The sequence below is a fragment of the Akebia trifoliata genome, chromosome 8 (genome assembly GCF_017979445.1).
Source record: "Akebia trifoliata isolate Shusen 1 chromosome 8, ASM1797944v1, whole genome shotgun sequence".
NCBI classification, from domain to species: domain Eukaryota; kingdom Viridiplantae; phylum Streptophyta; class Magnoliopsida; order Ranunculales; family Lardizabalaceae; genus Akebia; species Akebia trifoliata.
This window is the reverse complement of record NC_141382.1, coordinates 39,897,867-39,915,564: the sequence shown is the minus strand read 5'-3', so window position 1 is coordinate 39,915,564 and position 17,698 is coordinate 39,897,867. Positions and strand designations below refer to the sequence as shown.

At 33.9% G+C, this 17,698-nt stretch overlaps 1 protein-coding gene and 1 long non-coding RNA gene across 3 annotated transcripts; both read right to left on the bottom strand.

The window, feature by feature from the left end:
- Positions 1-3,287: 3,287 nt before the first annotated feature.
- On the bottom strand, positions 3,288-10,074 carry LOC147396798 (callose synthase 3-like). 2 transcript variants are annotated; one of them, XM_086452609.1, is made up of 6 exons: positions 9,674-10,069; positions 7,578-7,675; positions 3,962-4,086; positions 3,758-3,848; positions 3,585-3,645; positions 3,288-3,494 (listed from the first exon to the last, which is right to left on the bottom strand). In XM_086452609.1, the coding sequence occupies exons 1-5, from the start codon at positions 9,861-9,863 to the stop codon at positions 3,616-3,618; spliced, it is 534 nt and encodes a 177-aa protein (XP_086308735.1). In that variant the 5' UTR covers positions 9,864-10,069; the 3' UTR covers positions 3,288-3,494; positions 3,585-3,615. The 2 variants fall into 2 exon arrangements, with proteins under 2 accessions (XP_086308735.1, XP_086308734.1); XM_086452608.1 differs by lacking the exon at positions 3,585-3,645 and having other exon boundaries at positions 9,674-10,074.
- Positions 10,075-11,163: 1,089 nt separating this feature from the next.
- LOC147396797 (uncharacterized) lies at positions 11,164-17,083 on the bottom strand. Its single transcript, XR_015181005.1, has 5 exons — positions 16,684-17,083; positions 16,427-16,521; positions 13,397-13,429; positions 11,427-11,531; positions 11,164-11,323 (listed from the first exon to the last, which is right to left on the bottom strand). It is a non-coding gene; the product is annotated as an uncharacterized LOC147396797 (long non-coding RNA).
- Between the last annotated feature and the right edge of the window lie 615 nt (positions 17,084-17,698).

Below are 17,698 nucleotides of genomic sequence, written 5' to 3'. Positions count from 1 at the left end.
TTACATGAATATGTTAACTCGGTGTACTATTATGTTAGATATCATATTTGTTCCAACATTTAAATATAGACATTGGAAAGAGGGGGGGAGTCTACCTCTAAACCCTCTAATTTATCATTCAAATTTAATTGTTTTGTTGAAATTCAATGCTAATCGAAATATTTTATGAAATTAATAATTATCATTGACATAAAAAAAAATATTGGTTAAATTTTGAATAAAATATTATTAAAATAAAAATATCATATTATATTTTATAAATATAAATCAAAATCTAATGGTATAAATTTTCCCACAAAACTATTAATATTATATTTGGTAGCCAGAATGTGATCAAATAGATTCACTACTTCTATTTTAGGGAAAAAAATGTAAGAAAATCGAATGGCTTTGTTGGCATTAAGATCAACTACCGAGGGCATTTAAGTCAAATAACTGGAAAAGGCTTGCCAGTATGTAGGGGTATGAAGTGTAAAACTTGTCCAAGTACGTGGGCAATTGGGTAATAATCAAAATGAGTGCTCCTCTTCAAATTAGAAAGTCTTCACGGTATAGTTGGGGTATCCGGAGGAAAAAAAAAAAAATTTCCGTTATATGCCACGTCATCCGAGTGAAAACTCCAAATTTCAAAAAGGTGTGCCCACATTTTCGGCCTATGGGAGGGAGAATATTTGTTCCCTCCAATAAATAGAGAAAGTAATCTTGACGGTTTTGCCCTTATAAAGCCTACTAATTCAAAACTTTAGTTATCTAGGTAATTTCTCCCCGTTAGTTGGGTATTTTACTAAAATAAGAAGGGTATTATTGGTATGACACCTAATTAAAGATAATAATGGAGGAGATGACCGTTTGTTTTGTCCTAAACCAAATCTACTTTTTTTTTTTTTTACTTTAATTATACTTAATAGTGGGACCCACTTACAGTTTGTCAGTCCCACACTCCCCGCACTAGCCAATGGCGCACGTGAGTGGGGGAGCTGACGAGTCATTAAACAGTACTAGACAGGGATCTTTGTCCATTATTTCAACACGTGTCATCATTTTATTAGTCGACCATAGCAAAGGAGAACATTAGAGAGCTACTATTGACACATCAAAGTTTACTAATCCCACACTTATACTCCTATATAAATCGGATTACACTTAAAAATTGGCGTGTCAATAGCAACTCTCTTCAATTATATTAGTAAAGTGCATAATTTTCTTTTTTATTATTAAAAATTATGTTTCAACTAATTAATTGTAGAATTTCTGCACAGATTATTGGCACCTGCCATATTTTCCTTTGGGTTTCTCCAAAGTCTTAAAATTGTTTTGTGGTCAAACTGTGTGCATTTAAGCATCAAAATTTTTCCAGAAACTTCCAATAATCCAATTTATTAGAGTACCAGTGGCCAAGACAACATGTTTATATGTTGTTGCAATTTAAAATTTACCTTCACTTAAAAATCAGAGAAATTTTTTTTTGGTCCTCAAACTAACTGTAGCGACAATGTTTGTAGAAGCCAGAAGTAAAGCTTAATTGTCAAAGGATCACTATAAATCTTCCAAGACACAAAAGATGCCTCATTTTTCATTGTGAAAGTCTACTCGAATCATCGAACGAAACTAATTCAGACCACCAGTATACTTGAAGGACCTTAATCCATTTCCTTTTAAAGGGGCAAATTACCATTTTGTGATGAAAAATTCTGAGAAGATTGGTTATATTATTGTCTTTGAAAAATTCCTAACCTCACCATGACCATCAAAGTGATGTTCTCTTCCAAAGCACTCAAGTCGTTCGTGAAGCTGCACTGACTAGTCATCAGATAAATAAAACTACTAAAAGAGTAAGGATGAAGAATATATGGATATCAACAGTGGCTAAGAGAGTGTAATAGAATATTACTCACTATATATATTTTTTGCAATCTCTAATTAACAGTCGTGATGCATGTGTAGATGTGAGAATAAGAGTTAGAATCTAAGAACAAATTCTTATATAATGCAAGGAAGTTGTTTATCAGTTTGTTTGATATAGAATCATTGTTAAGTAATGCAAAAACTGAATTTATCAAACAAATGTCTCAGGCAACATGGATAGGAGTTGGAGAAAGTCCAATGTGTTTAAACACGAAGAAAGGCAATTGTAAAGACCCTCTATAAAAAAATTGAACAAAACAAATCAAGATGATAATCTCAAGATTCAGACACTAACAACCTAGTAAAAATTACTGACATGAATTAGTGCAAGAAAAGACTTCTTGATAAGTAGCGTTGAAGATGGAAGAAACATGTAAAATTCAAATGAGAAATTTGAGATTTCAAAAAAGATATTACCAAAAGTATTTAGAATAAAGAGGTTGAGCGAGATGCTGGGGATTGTGTTGCTAGGACTTGGTTTCTAAAGTATTTGATGTGAAGCCATCGTGTCTTGTTTCTCAATGTCCCTAGACAGGTAGCTTCATTGGTTTTGAGAGACGAGGGATTTGGTGAGGAGGGGTAGAAAACCCAACAAATCATAATGATAAATTTATAGGTCTAGAATTTTATTTTAAAATCCAATATGAAATTAATATTGAAAATATGTTATTAAAGATGCCAAAGTAATGAGATGATGGCCGTAGTAATACAAAATGGTTTGAAGAGTACAAAACATAAATGATTCTTTTTGCTTCCACGATGTGAGATGTAAATGCCTATTTTTGGAAAAAATTGAAATCTTTTTTTAATATATGAATCAATTAAAGAAATGAAGAGAAAAATCAGGGGCAAAAAATTAATTTTTCTTTATAATAGGATGTATAGGTTAAAAGTAGTCATCTCAAGGAAATAATTTTAAAACAATATCTAATTATTATGTGATTTTGTGGGGGTGTGCAAGTCCCCATTGAATTATTTCAAAAATCAAATCAATTGGTTTATATCTTTAAATGGTTATAATTGTCCACCAAAATCATATCAGTTGAAAGAGGAAATCCCTTGACACTACGTGAAAATTGGAAAATTCTACAAAAAAAATTGACGGCCCAAGGCCCACGAATTTTAGAAACCGAATTTTGACGGCTTAGGACTGTTGAAATTCTTGATGTTCCCAGATTTGACGGCTTAGAGCTGTTGAATTTCTCTTATCCTTTATTAATTTGACAGATTTGGCCCGTTGACAAAAAAAATTTGACAATGAAAAATTCGACGCCAATTCGACCTCTTGATCCGTCGAATTTTATGAAATTTGACAGCCTAAGGCCGTCAAATTTGGGTTTTTTTCACATTATGTGAAGATGGTAGCATATGCAAGCACTCAATTTATCAAAATCAGTTGTTTATAGATTCTTCTTAATAGATTTTATGATTCATCCCAAAAAAAAAATCAAAATATACTAAAATAACATAAAGGAGTTCAACTGAAATTAAAGCATGATATCAAGAATGTCTTCGTCTAATTTCTTCTTGTACCCTGTGGGCCACGGAAGGCCCCTGGTGTTATGAAGTGCATATACAACAGCCTGGATCTGGAAATGTGAAATAAACAACCAAGAAACATGAGGAGACAATCAAAACTAATGCAAATGTAAGACAAATGAAACAGGTGGGACATAGACCTCAGGATACCGAAGAATATTCTAAGACAAATTAAGCAACCTTGTTACGAGTTTCCAAAATCTGCATAATAGGGCAATCATCATTTTATAAAAATAAAAAATAGAAAAGACAAACTCATTCAATCCGAAAAATTTAACAATTTAAAATCACAAACAAGAAATTGTTGCTTCACCTCATGATCAACTTCAATATCCGGTGTCAGGTTGACAGCCTTTAAAACCTCAAGAAGGACATTAGCGGTTTGAGAGGTGTTAAGTTGTGCGCTGAATGGACATACAGAAATAGCTATCACATCCAACATTGCATACTGGAGACAAATTTTTTTCAAGCAAAAAAAGTAACAAAATTTACACTAATTTTTCTCAGGAAATCTCACCGATCTGCTCTATCAGCAGCATTCTGCAATTCTTGGATGTAGTTTTGGTAGTAATTTTGATAGAAACCCTGCATTTCAAGTGCGTCACTCTTTTTTACTCTTCCCATTAAGGTTGGATCATTATCCTGAGAATTGGTAAAGGAGAATTTAGTGAAGTCACATTCATGTGTCTTGCCAAGGCAATTACATCACTTAATCTACCTACACGCAACAGAAGTTAATCATTCAATCAAACAAGTTATTGACAATAAGCAGGCAAAGAAATAATTTTAATCAACAAATATTAGAATGTAGTAGTAATTAGAGAGCTTCTATTGCCACACCAACTTTTACTACCGTGTGATGCAACGGGATAGCTGCTACTTAACCTCAACCAACTAAGGAATAATAATTTCCTCAGTGACAAAAGGGTTATGGTGTTGAGCACACTTGAACCTAAAGCATCAATCTGTGGTCTAAAATCTATGCATCACGGTACAAATGTTGACCACCAAAAGGTAACATGTTCATCTGCTGGTGCACAGCATTTGATTTGTTCATTACTTCTAGGAAAGTGCTTTAAACACCTTCCAGCATTCTTAATGCTCAATGACTGAGGCACAAACCATAGTTAAATTCAGATGAATCAGATGATTGTGTCATAAGTTGCAGTTTATAATTATATAACCCATAGCGTGGGATTGTGCATCAAGCAGTTTTCTTCATCTAAGGCCATATATGTCACAGTTCTCTCATAGGGATCCTCGGGCATTTTCTTTTTTAAGAGAGAAAATTTATTAATAGAAAATAGGAATGCGGCCAAGGTCACCCAACAAAGCAGCAAAAAGAAAAAAACTACTAAAAAAACTAGCAGCATACAAAGCACTTGAGCATTAGGGCTGCAACTCAGGCAGGTGAATCCGAACTTGATGGGTTCAACCCGACCTTGGGTTGGGTTTGGGCACAATTAGGTAGGTTCGGGCAAAAAAAATTTGACAAAATGAAATTGGGTTGGGTTCGGGCATACACATTGGATTGCCCAAACCTGAATTAATGTTGTAACAATTTAAAAATAATTTTAAATATCAGCTGGGTACCAATCAGCTGGGTTGGGCACGGGTAGGTGTTTGCCAAGTGTGGGTTGGGCACAATTTGATCCCCCACCTGACTCAATTTGCCTGAGTTGCAACCCTATCATGCATCATAGAGAAGATCTCATATATATATATGGGTCGGGTTCCATAGACACATAAAGCTACATCATTTTTGTCTTATATGGTTAAAAAGATTCGGAATAAGCTGATTTTTTATGAGGATGATCTCTATGGTGAGGGGATCATCCTTGCAAAAAATCATCCCATTCCAAAACTTCTAACCCCATCAAAAGTGATTTACAAAAATTGGATGGTCTAAAATTTTTCAACTTGTAAACATGGGACTAGAAATTTCATAATAGGCTGATTTTTGGCAAGGATGATCTCCTCACTATAGAGATCATCCTCACAAAAAATCAGCCCATTCCAAACATTTTTGCCCATATAAAACAAAACACGTTGTAGCTTTATGAGTATACGGATCCTAATCCTATATATATATATATATATATAGGGTAGCGTTCAATGGCAAACACATTTTTCAAAACATGGGTTAGAAGTTTTGGAATGAGCTGATTTTTGGTGAGGATGATCTCTACGGTGAGGAGATCATCATCACCAAAAATCAGCACATTCCAAAACTTCTAACCCCATCAAAAATGGTTTACAAAAAATGGACGGTTCACGATTTTTCAACTTGTAAACTGGGGCTAGAAGTTTTGGAATGGGTTGATTTTTGGTGAGGATGATCTCCTCACCGTAGAGGTCATCCTCACCAAAAATCAGCCCATTCCAAAACCTCTAACCCATGTTTTGAAAAATGTTTTGCCAAAATGTTTGCCATTGAACGGGACCCATATATATATATAAACTCTAAAATATTGGATGATTTTCAACAATAAAAGATTAACCCAATTATGAATATAAGAACCTCATGCAAGGGGTGCTCCTTCCCTAACCCTATTATTCTACCAAATCACTAGCATTCTTCAGATTATTCAAGCCGACATACAGGCTAGGTGTGAGGGGATGAAGTAAATAATGATTTTGAGAGATCATTTTCAACGTTGGGGCTGTCATCCAGTTTTAAAGATATTTGACCAACAGGTTGTCAAATGGGAGTGTCCAAAAGAAGATTATATCAAACTGAACACTGATAGATCCTTATTGAATGAGAGTGGGGCCCTCGGGTTTATAGGAAATGATTATCAAGGGAGATTTCAGTTTGCAGGTAGCAATGGTTTGTCTTTCACTGATATCCCATCAATTGAATTGCAGGAGATCTTAGAGGTATTAAAATTATCTCTTGTCACAAGGTTTCTCTAGATTGGAGGTGAGTTAAGCTTCTCGATATGTTATCTATTGTCTTAATGGTAAGATTGAGACATTGTGGAAACACCTTCTCCTCTTAATATCCATTAAAGAAAAATTTCAGAGATTCATGAGCATTAGATTTTGTTGGTGACTAGAAGTGGGATAAGGTTTATTTCCTTGTCACATCCTTCCTTTCCTCTTTTATAATTATCTCCATCAATCCAAAGATGCCAACTGGCAATCCAAAGATCTAGCCTTCACCTCCACATCGACACAATCTGTCTAAAAGTAGAATTGGCATTGCAGTATTGGTCCTACTCACTCTCATTTGAACCATCTCGATTATCTCCACATGTTGCCTTTTCATAAGTCTACCCCTTAACTGTCTCTGCATGATCGTACATACAACTGTCCTCACATGCTCCCTCTTAACGGTCAGGAAGCTTCGTCGAACAGACCTCATGCGATTGGACTTTTGGTTTGTTACGTTGTTAGGCAAATGTTGCTTAATTGCCACCTGTATTGGCCACGTCGTATCCCCTCCAATATGTCCATTATGTCGCCACAACATCCACTATTACGGTACCATGCGGTATTGTTAGAGGACTTAACTTGAATTTTTTTTAAGGCCCTAGGCTCCAATAGCCCTTGCTTATCGATATATATGTATATAAAAATTAGAACTAGGATTAGATGTGCTCCGATACTATGTGAAGAATATAGTTCTAAGGTTAGAGAAGAGAAGAGAGAGAGAGAGAGTAGATGAGAGAGAGAGAGAGAGAGAGAGAGAGAGAGAGAGAGAGAGAGAGAGAGAGAGAGAGACTTAGGTTTGGCCTCCTCTATGGATGTATATTTCACATTCATAGAGCATAAACATAAGTTCTAGGCCCAACACAATACATATGAACATAAAAATAAGAACCCCAACAATAACCAATCAAGAAGACCATTTAGAAGTCACCACGTACAATGGAGGTAATCACACAGTGGCATGAAATAAATAAAAGAATACAATGAATTTCTTTAATTTATGTAGTGATAGAAAATGACAAAAATGATCCACCTTTTTTTCCATTAAATTAACTAAAGATGAAACCATATAAAGATATTGTTTGGCAAAACATTAAAAGTAACTCAATAACAGTACATGATATGCAAGCAAATATCTAAATTATGAAAATTAGACGCAGTCATATCTAGTAATACATAGAAGGAAACATAATGTTTACTTTTTCTAGACGTCGCAAAAGTGCAGCCTTAAATTGACGAACTTGTCCACTACATGTAGGGTCTAACTTGTGAGCTTTCTGAAATGCGTAGAACCGACCTATTCCCAACACCAGCATTCATAAGCATAACAATAAATAATCTATCACAAAAATATATATAACAATACATTATATATATTATTTTTATAGGTATACAATACAAAAAATACAAACCCATCATAATCGCCCCATATCATTTTTATTATTTAAAACTTTATCTCAACCATAGTTAAAACTTTTGGGAAGAGGTATAAGGTTGGAAGTCTTGCAGACATTATACACCCATGGTTCAAAATTTCGTGCAGCACACTTCTTTTGGGATGAGAGAGGAACGAAGCAATGACCCAGAACATTGAGCATTTCAAGAATGTTTCGGAATGTTTAGGTTGATACTATTTCGATTTTTCTCTTGATCAAAACATTGCATCAAAAAAAGATCTTAAACCTAGAATACACCTAGTTGCACCTAGCTGTTTATACATGCATAAAGAAATATAACTGTTTAACCCAAATTTTTTTTTACATATAGAACTGTTTTTATAGTAAAATCTCAATTTGTTCTATGTTTACGTTACCCCCAATGTTAATAATCGTTGTATTTTTCTTGGTAGGAACTGTTCATGTAAAAGGTTATAACTTTTATTGACATGTGTCGGATTCCTGCACCACATGAACTCTAGTGTGACACTTCCATTTTTTTTCTTTCCATATTGCAAGAGATTGATTAGCATTTATCACAGGCTGCAAACCCTATCCTTTACAATTGAGGATTTCCTTACAGAGATATAACAATAAATTATGTATATTCACTATTATGGGTATAGAATAGATACCATAAGATATCCTATCATCTAAATTCATCAATAACACTATTACTATACAAAACTTTAGACCAAATTTGGTTTAAAACTTTTGGAAGGAGGTAAAGGTTGGAAGTGTTGCAAAGTTAGAGTATACCACGTTGTTTATTCATGCGTGATGAAATCAAATTGTTTAATATTAACTCTCAATTTTTATTTTTATTTTTTATGTTTACATGCCCACATGTTAGTTAATAGCATAGTATTAAACTTCGACATAGTCCAATATATATACCAAAATATTTCTATTTCCACAAGGCCCAACACAAAATTTAACCAACAGATACCTTTTATATATATTTTGGTCAAAACCATTATCCTTTTAGCGAAATGTTTCATGAAAATGAATTATGACCAAAACAATCAAATTTTATGTATAAATTGGCAAGATTTCAGTGGAAATATTTTGATCAGGGATAAACTTCGGTTGATATATTATTTCCTGAAAAAATATTGATAAATTTTGTAAAAATAACAAAACTTATAAATTATTTATACAATGGAGTAAAATTAGTACACATAATATTCAATTATTAGTATAAGAGTCAAGTGTGTTAGAATTAGTTAGGTATCTATATCATCTTATTTTGAAAAGTTCTAAGCATATTAATAAATTCATATAAGCACGCAAATATAATCATTCATGTTATAATTAGTTGAATATATTAGTGTTCATTCATACAATAAAAATATAATAATGCACAAATATAATACTTAATAATCTGTTTATTATGCAAGTCTTTTACACATTAAGAAATATGTAGTTAGTGTGAAATTAGCATTCTCATTTCCATATATATCATTGTTTTCCACTCGCGAACGCCCAAATTGCATTTACTAGTAGTGGAAATGTGGAATGTTACTTATTTTCATTTCCACAATTCTTATGGCTATTTATTCCTTTTATGGCTTATAACCTGCGCTTTAATGCCTAATTTATCATTTTCTAAAAGCATTGCTCTCACACTTCTATGCATATAAATAAAGGAATTTTTCCTATTTTTGAGATTTTAGTAAATATACATCGGTCCAACCGAATTGCTTCGAGGGTCTGACCATGGTTGGACCAATTTGACAAATATTCAATCTGGTCCGTGGGTTTTGTTTATTTACACTCTTAATTCCAAACATGAAAATATAATTTGGAGAAATTATATTGCCATACCAACTTAAAGCGAACCAGTGAGAATAACTTACAGAGAAAAGCAACTCTAGGGTTTTTGGATTCGACTTCGTTTGCAACACGAAGAATCGGAGCAATCTCAACAAGCGACGATGGTACAACCTGACTATCGAAGATCGAAGACCCTCCAAGATTTCCAGCAGTTTGAGTCTGCATGATCCGCCTCTGCGGCGGCTGATCAGTGCCTCTTCTACTAGCAGACATCTTGAAACCCTAACAAACAACACCCCAAAGAAGCCTTTTTCCTTGTTTAAGCCTAACCACACAGTTTGAACGCGAAGACTCTTATACGAAGTAAACGCAGAGAGAGAGAGAGAGAGAGAGAGAGAGAGTCTGCTTTAAGCAAACTTTACTAGAAAGGATAGTTAGCAAGATTTAGTTTTTTACCTATTAAATTGTCGGCAGGAAAAATAAAGAAGTAAAATCTAGTTTTTCTACTGATTAAAGTTTGGTCCAGTACTCCAGTTTGCAAGATTTAAAAGATCTTGAAGATTAAGTTAATATTACTGAAATGCCCCTACTGTATGAGTCTTAAATTAAGATAACAATGGAAGGTAAAACATCGGAAAACGAAGAACATGGTTAGCAATTTAATGTACGGTATTACGCAATTAATTGGAGTACGACTCTAAATATATTTTTAGCAATTCTTTTAAATATTCGATCAAAACATCGAAAAACGACAATTGTGCAATACGAGAATGATTCAGATTCTATTCAACTTCAATACTATAAAAAACATTCAAAAATTTGTGGTATATATATTAATTTTTTTCATAATACTTATATCTACATATTTAAAGAACTTCATAATCTTTTTAAGATATTATTTTTATATTTCATTTTACTAAATTACTATCAAACATAGAACTTATCTTTTTGGAGATTAAGAATATTTGACACTATATTCATTACAAAATTTTAGGTATTTAGCGGGGGTAAAAAACCGTCGCAAATACCAAAAACTGCTGTTATTATTAATAGTGATGGCCACATGTAATGCCACTATAGGTGGAGTCGGTAAGGCCCATATGGGGACCTATAGTGGCGGTCAAAAACCGCCGCTAATCATTATATTACCGTCGCCATAGATATGAGCCCTATAGTGGTGGTCAAAAATCGTCGCTAATCATTTTATGACCGTTGCTATAGATATGAGTGAGCCCTATAGTGACGGTCAAAAACCGCTGCTAATCATTGTATTACCGTCGCTATAGATATAAGTGAGTCCAGTAAGAACCCGCCTCTAGTAGTGTATTACCGTCACTATAAATATGAGTGAGATCTATGGTGGTGATAACAAACCGCTGCTAATTAGTTTTTTACCATAGCTATAAATACAATTTTGAATGCTTATAGTGGCGGTAATGGCCACCGCTAATAAGATTTTTATTTTTATTTTTAATTTCTTTATTTTAAAATTATTTGTAATTAAATACCTATTTTTATACAACCTGTCAATTAAACACAATTACTTAGTAAATCAAATTAGTTAAGAGACAAGTATTACAAAATAATAAGTCGATTGAATTAAGAGTCAATACTTATAAATTCATGTTTGATGCTTATAAATCCATATTTATCACTCAAAAAACAAAAACAATCTATCATAGTTGTTGTTGTGGACACTGATCATTGTCGGGTTGATTGTGCTGCTCATCAACCTACAATTCATATACATTAATCAAATTAGTCATATCAATAAATATTTATTTATTAATAAAATATTTTAAAACACAACATATTCTATTATCGGTGAGAATTTACCTTTCTCATTAAAGTAATGATCAATTCCTTGAGTCTCTCCACCTCAGCATCTCTCACAATCTATTGTTGCTCCAAAGACTCTAGTTTCTTCTTTAACCTATGTACCTTAGCAGAATCGCAAGAAGAATTTTCAGAATATGATACAAATAATTTGCTAGGAGTTGGTCCTAGGCCAACACCACGAACACATATTTCTAGGCCGGCATCCTAAAAGGAAAATGAAGTATGTAGAGCAAATACATACTGGACAGCATCTCGTTCTTCCTAGTATTACTCGAATTCCAATAGGAATTCAAGCAACACTTTTGCGACATAAATTTCATGGACTGTAGCTCTTTAAAATCATGTCCCTATTGGACACCACACCACAGGAGTCTTTATTGGACACTTGACACAAGAGAAGAGAAAGAGAGACTCAACTACCACAAAATAATTCTATAGATTGAGATTGTATCTATGTATAAAAAAAGGGTTTGAGAGATATTTATGGGATTTTAATCAATCCAACTCCACCTTCTTTAGCTACACTCAAACCTTGATCTCATATGTTGATTTCTGTTTTCTTATTTGATAATATCTTATATGTTCGAATCCTCACACTTTATATTGAGTCCAAAATCTTGGTTCAGCATTCTCACATGAGTCAGAGCAGGTCTCCTGCAATAGCTTATCTAACTTAGTGTTTAGATACGGCTCACCCACTTACACTACTCAACTAGTTACCTAAATACAACTATTTGACGATTTAGGGAAAGAATATTGTTGGGATGGTGAACTAACTAAACCCCATAACTTTTAAGACCTTTCTTGCTAGCACAAACTGCATATGAAGACTAATTCACCAACCTTGGACACTCCTGAGGCAGCCAGCGCCACCCCCCATACCAACCATGCCTGTTGTGCCCACTCTCCCTAAGCCCACGTTACCAACTTTGCCTACTATTCCAACATTGCCCAAGCTAACCTTGCTACAATTGCCAAGCACCCAATTGCCTTCTTTGTCTAATTCTGCATTACCTCCACTCCCTACATTGCCTACAATGCCCACTCCCTACATTGCCTTTTTTTTGTTGCATGAACCTCTTAAACCCTTGATAAATTTCAGTAAGTAGTTTGCAGCCCAAAAAGTACTGCAAATCATTTGCATTACAAATGTTTTGAATGGTACCAAGCAGGGCCTAAGATGAAAAATATATATATATTGTGTTGATGTTGCTAGACTGAGAAGTTAATACTACAGAACAAGAAGTAAATAAGAAAAAACAAATGTAATAAAGGAACTAAAAGAAAAAAAAAAAAAGGCTAAGTATGGCTCTGCTCAGGAGAAGCATATCAAATCATAGACAAATCTCAGATGTCCAGACATATAAATTAGCTACTTCATCATAGCAGAAGAATCACAACAGAGAGCTACTGTAACGGACTTTAATGTTACTAATGATCAAATAAAAACCAAACTAATAAATTTTATCTTTATCTTCTATAGAGGATCACTAAAACAACTGTTTACATTGATAATATATTACCACTAAAAACTCAAATAATTAAATTAAACACACAAAGATTCAATTGTTCATAATTAATTAAAATTATAAATAAAAACCAAAGACCTTGCAAGAAAAGTTGTCAATGGAACTTGTATGAGTAATCTGTTAATACGGCATCAGGTTCTGACCGCCCGTCCGCTTTTTCTCATCACTGAGTTTAATAGATCTAATCCACTGCACCTCTTATTTTCATTAAAACCTTAATGTAGAGGGACTAGTTAAAAATAATTTTATTTCAAAAGTAAATCTAATCCACTTTGTGTAATAAATTTTTTTTTTTTTTAAATTCTATTTATCTGACTTCTTCATGAAAGAAAGCCTTGTTTTTAATAAACTTTTTAGAAATATACAAAAGATATATATGGCTTCTTATATTGGGGTCAGGGTAGAACAGAATAAAATTTTAGTTGATGGATATCATACCTGCACAAATCTGTACTGCCTTGTTATTTCCTCCTGCAACATAATACAATTGTGTTAGAAAGACTTGTGTTTTTGTAGAGCCTTGACAAGAGGTGGAGATACAAGTCACTTATTCTGGAACACAAGTAAATACAGGATGAGTAACAAAATAGCAGTCAGTAGCTATTTACAAATTTAGCCTCACTGTTATTATGCACTCCTCTAAATAATGGAATGAGCTGAAATAATAATAATTTAGTCTCGTCATCTGATCAGTACTCACTATCCCCTATTCAACTCTACCTTCTTGCTCCATAATTCACATCTTCTCAACATCAAGATGACAAAAGTCACATTCCCAATGGCTTTGCTATTTATTAGCTTGGTTAGTACTCTTTCTTAGATGGGCTTTATAGGGGAAGAAAAGAAAGCTTTAACAGTGTGGAGGATGTGAGTGAAGATTTGGAGTTGGAAGGCAGATCTAGTATGTGTGTATGTATATATAGAGTGAGGAAATGTTATGTTGCCAATCCATTCAAAAGGAGTAGTAGGTGGTGAGGAGGCACAATTGGCCAATTAAGCTTAGGGACCTACACCTCATAAAGTATCACATGGGTTTTCTCATTTAGTGTTCTTATCCATCCATCAATTGATGTTGCATCAGAACCACTTATGCATTTGAATTCATTATTCAAATAAACATTAGAGCTTCATAACAGATAGCTTACCTTATAACAACAAAAAACCGGTACATGTGATGGTGTTGGGTGTACAAACAAAATGAACATGAAGATGATATGAGCATGAGCCTACATCTAAGATTCCGAAAAAAATATGGAAACAGAACAATAAATGCTTGTATTGTTCTAACATGGCATGATGAATTTGTATATTAGCACAAGTTATTATGTTAAAAACAACTAAAGGGCTGTAAAAACATCAATGCCCCACCCACTAAATGTTATCAGAAATTCTATTCTCTTCATCTTCATTTGATTTTGAGAGTCGGGATACTTTGTGTTGAAATTACAAAGTCTGGTGACAATCTACACCTATCTCAATCCAAGTACATTCATGACTTGCTTATATACGATCTAAAATGGATGGTACTAAACATGTCACTACCCCATCACTTGTAAACACTCTTTGTCCCGACATTCTGAAATTCCACGTTTTGATGGCTCTGAATAGTGGAGTATTTTTGGTGCTCTCTATTACTTGTCTTTGACTCACGCGGACATTGGCTTTGCAGTTAAATTTTTTTGCCAATTTATGCAGAGTAGAGAAAACTTGTTTGCCTTGCTCGGCAAGAGACATTACCCCTTGCACCCAGCAAGTCAACATACCCCCAACTGATTACACAACAAATTACACAACACACGGAATCATGGATGTTTTCTTCAAGATACGAGTGAAAAGCATATATGGTTTCATGCATACCACGATATCGAGAGCGGATCCTCTGAGTGAGTTTTCCTTGCAGTACCCAGTAGTGATATTAGACAATTGAAGGATAGCCATGTCACTTAGTCACAGAATCTGTTTCGTTAAAAGACTGTCCATGTTCAAAGCCTTCATCGGACTCAAAGAATTCTATTTGTTTTTCAAATCTGATCTACACTATGATCCATACAATACTAAGTTGTCTGATTTTATTTTCAAGATTTCTATCACTACCAATTAAAAAGCACTACAGGGAGTTACAAGGAAAACGCACTAGAGAGGATCCGCTACTCACGATATCAGCCCAATCTCTCACAGAATCCAGGATCCACCAATCACAGGATCCCGTACTGAATTGCATCTTTAATTTACAAAACTACCCGTATTAGACTTGACATGGCACGCACTAGAGACTGTGAAAGACTATGATGAAAAATTTTACAAACAAAAAATACCCGATCTACCTCTCCTCCATTGACGACGTAGGCAATTTGATTGGAATTTTTTTTCCGTACGTGCTCACAGAAATCAGGGATCCATTGAATGAGTTGATGGTGAGAACCAGTTGTAGAGATCATGGTGGATATGGATTGGAGTATTTGGTCCATTGGATTTGATTAGATATCGAAATGGGTCCATATCAATCCTGATATGATTTTTTAGTATACTCTGATCTAATATGTATCCTATTAATGAAAATGTTTATGTATCCTATTAATGAAAATGTTTATGAAAATGATTTTATAGTATACTCTAATAAAGAAAGTCAACTTGTATTGTTGTCTGTTGAGTCCTTTATGATATGAACCACATGTATACCTCATGTGTGAAACATCAAACAGGTGAACATCTAATTATAGAGCCGACACACAAAATCGGAAAAAGCTTTTAAGCACTCATCCCTCACTTCAAAAGTTCAGTAGAATCCTCTCTTTGAAGCAGCCTGGTCGCTTCAAAGTCGGACCCCACAAAACCTGAGTGCCCTCCATGTTCAAACTGACATGGAAAGTTGTCACTGCATTACCCAACCTAACAACATTATCCCCAAAATGCTGACAAACCCGTTACATATCATCCCAAAACCAACTTAATCCAATGCACATCTCTATCTGAGAACAACTTACTACATGAGTATACATCATGTTCAAACTGACAGGGTAAGTTCTCACTAAGATCACACCCCAGCCTAACACAATTATTTCCAAAATGCTTATAGAAGCATTACATCATCCCAAAACCAACTTAATCCAATGCATCTCCATACAGGGAGGCTTACTATCTTCTTACTTTGTTAATGGTCTGACTTGCTTCCGCAGGAAGGCTTTGGACCCATGGCTTGGTTTGGTTGACATACTACAATGCATTTTTGTGTTATGGGTTCAAGTCTAGCTTACACACACACACACACACACATTTATAACAAGGATTATCGAATGAGTCTAGCAATCACAAAGTAAAATTTCCACCAAAAAAATCAAAATCCTGAAACAACAATAAGAATTTTCATACAAAAGTATATTATCGAAGTTCATCAATCGAAAGAACTAGAGATCAATAAAAAGAAGAAATAAAAAACAAAAGACATGAAATTAAACCAAGAGAAATCACCATCATCACACGAAACAGAGGCATCGCAAACTGAAGTATCAGAAGTCGAAACCTCATTTTTCACCGAATCTACCTTCTTTACGATCTCCCAATCCCTGAAATTCAAACTAACATTATTAAAATTAAAAAAAAAACAAATGAAGAAGAAGAAGAAAGTAAGAAAGCCTAAACTTAAAGGAGGGTGAATTGGTTGATTTGATTGAGATCTTTGTTTGATTGAGAGCGAGCTCAAAGTTCGTCAGATTTTAGAGAGAAACCTTGAGAGGAGAGTTGAGGCCAATTGGAGATCTAAAGGAGATGAATTTAGGGTTTCGAGCTTTGAAATTACAGATTTGAGAAGAGAAATAGCTCCTTCGACGTCCCCTCTATCGATCAAAGAACTAGGAAATTGGCGACTTCAATTCTCAAAACTCCAGAAAATGTGAAGAGGTGATACAGAGAGAGAGAGAGAGAGAGAGAGAGAGAGAGAGAGACTTATTAGATTGAAAATTTTCCTCCATTAACATCGAAACCCTAGATGTTGAGGAGCTGTGTTGAACTTGATAAAGAGAGAGAGAGAGAGAGAGAGAGAGAGAGAGTGAGTGAGTGAGTGGTACAAAATCTGTTAATACAGGGAGAGGGAGAGAGACAGTTTTTTTCGAAATTTCCTTTTTTTTTTTTTTTTTTGGCGTAGGTTGTGTTCTATGGTGACGCCTATTACGCCTATTTTGGCTGCCGCTGAATATGGATCGCTAAAAATCACTATTTTTGTTATGATTTATCAAACATTTAATTTTTAAATCAAATCATGAACACTTGAATTCTTCTACACATTTATTAAATATTTTAATTTTTTTTTTTTATAGAATAACATAGAACAAATTTTAAATGAAGAACATACTAATTTTTGTATGATTAATATTACAGTTAAAATAAATCTTTATAATACAAAGCACATACTCTCTTACTTAATTATGTTACCAATGCTCTTGTTTAAAAAAATTTGGGAGATCAAGAGAGAAGAGATATAAAATGAGTGAAGATAATATAAAATAAGTGAAAAACAAATTTGGAAGTCGATGATCTTGAGATTTGATAATAAACAATGGTATGTGATTGTTTAATGGTAAAACCTTTAAGTTGAAAAAGAAAATAATGAAAATATTATCATGCGAAATTGGGATATAATTATTTTATATAAAAATAAAAGTTAATTTGTTTTCTCACCACTTTTTGTAGAAAATATATTTTTTTAATTCATGAAAAATATCGTAAATAATTCAAAAAAGATTT

Excerpts from the sequence above, each read along its gene's own strand:
- LOC147396798 (XM_086452608.1), bottom strand. The coding sequence starts at position 9,863 with ATGTCTGCTAGTAGAAGAGGCACTGATCAGCCGCCGCAGAGGCGGATC. Across the intron at positions 7,676-9,673 it reads CCCTAGAGTTGCTTTTCTCT|GTCGGTTCTACGCATTTCAG; the intron begins GTAAGTTATTCT and ends TGTTGGGAATAG. Across the intron at positions 3,495-3,757 it reads ATATTGAAGTTGATCATGAG|ATCCAGGCTGTTGTATATGC; the intron begins GTGAAGCAACAA and ends TCACATTTCCAG.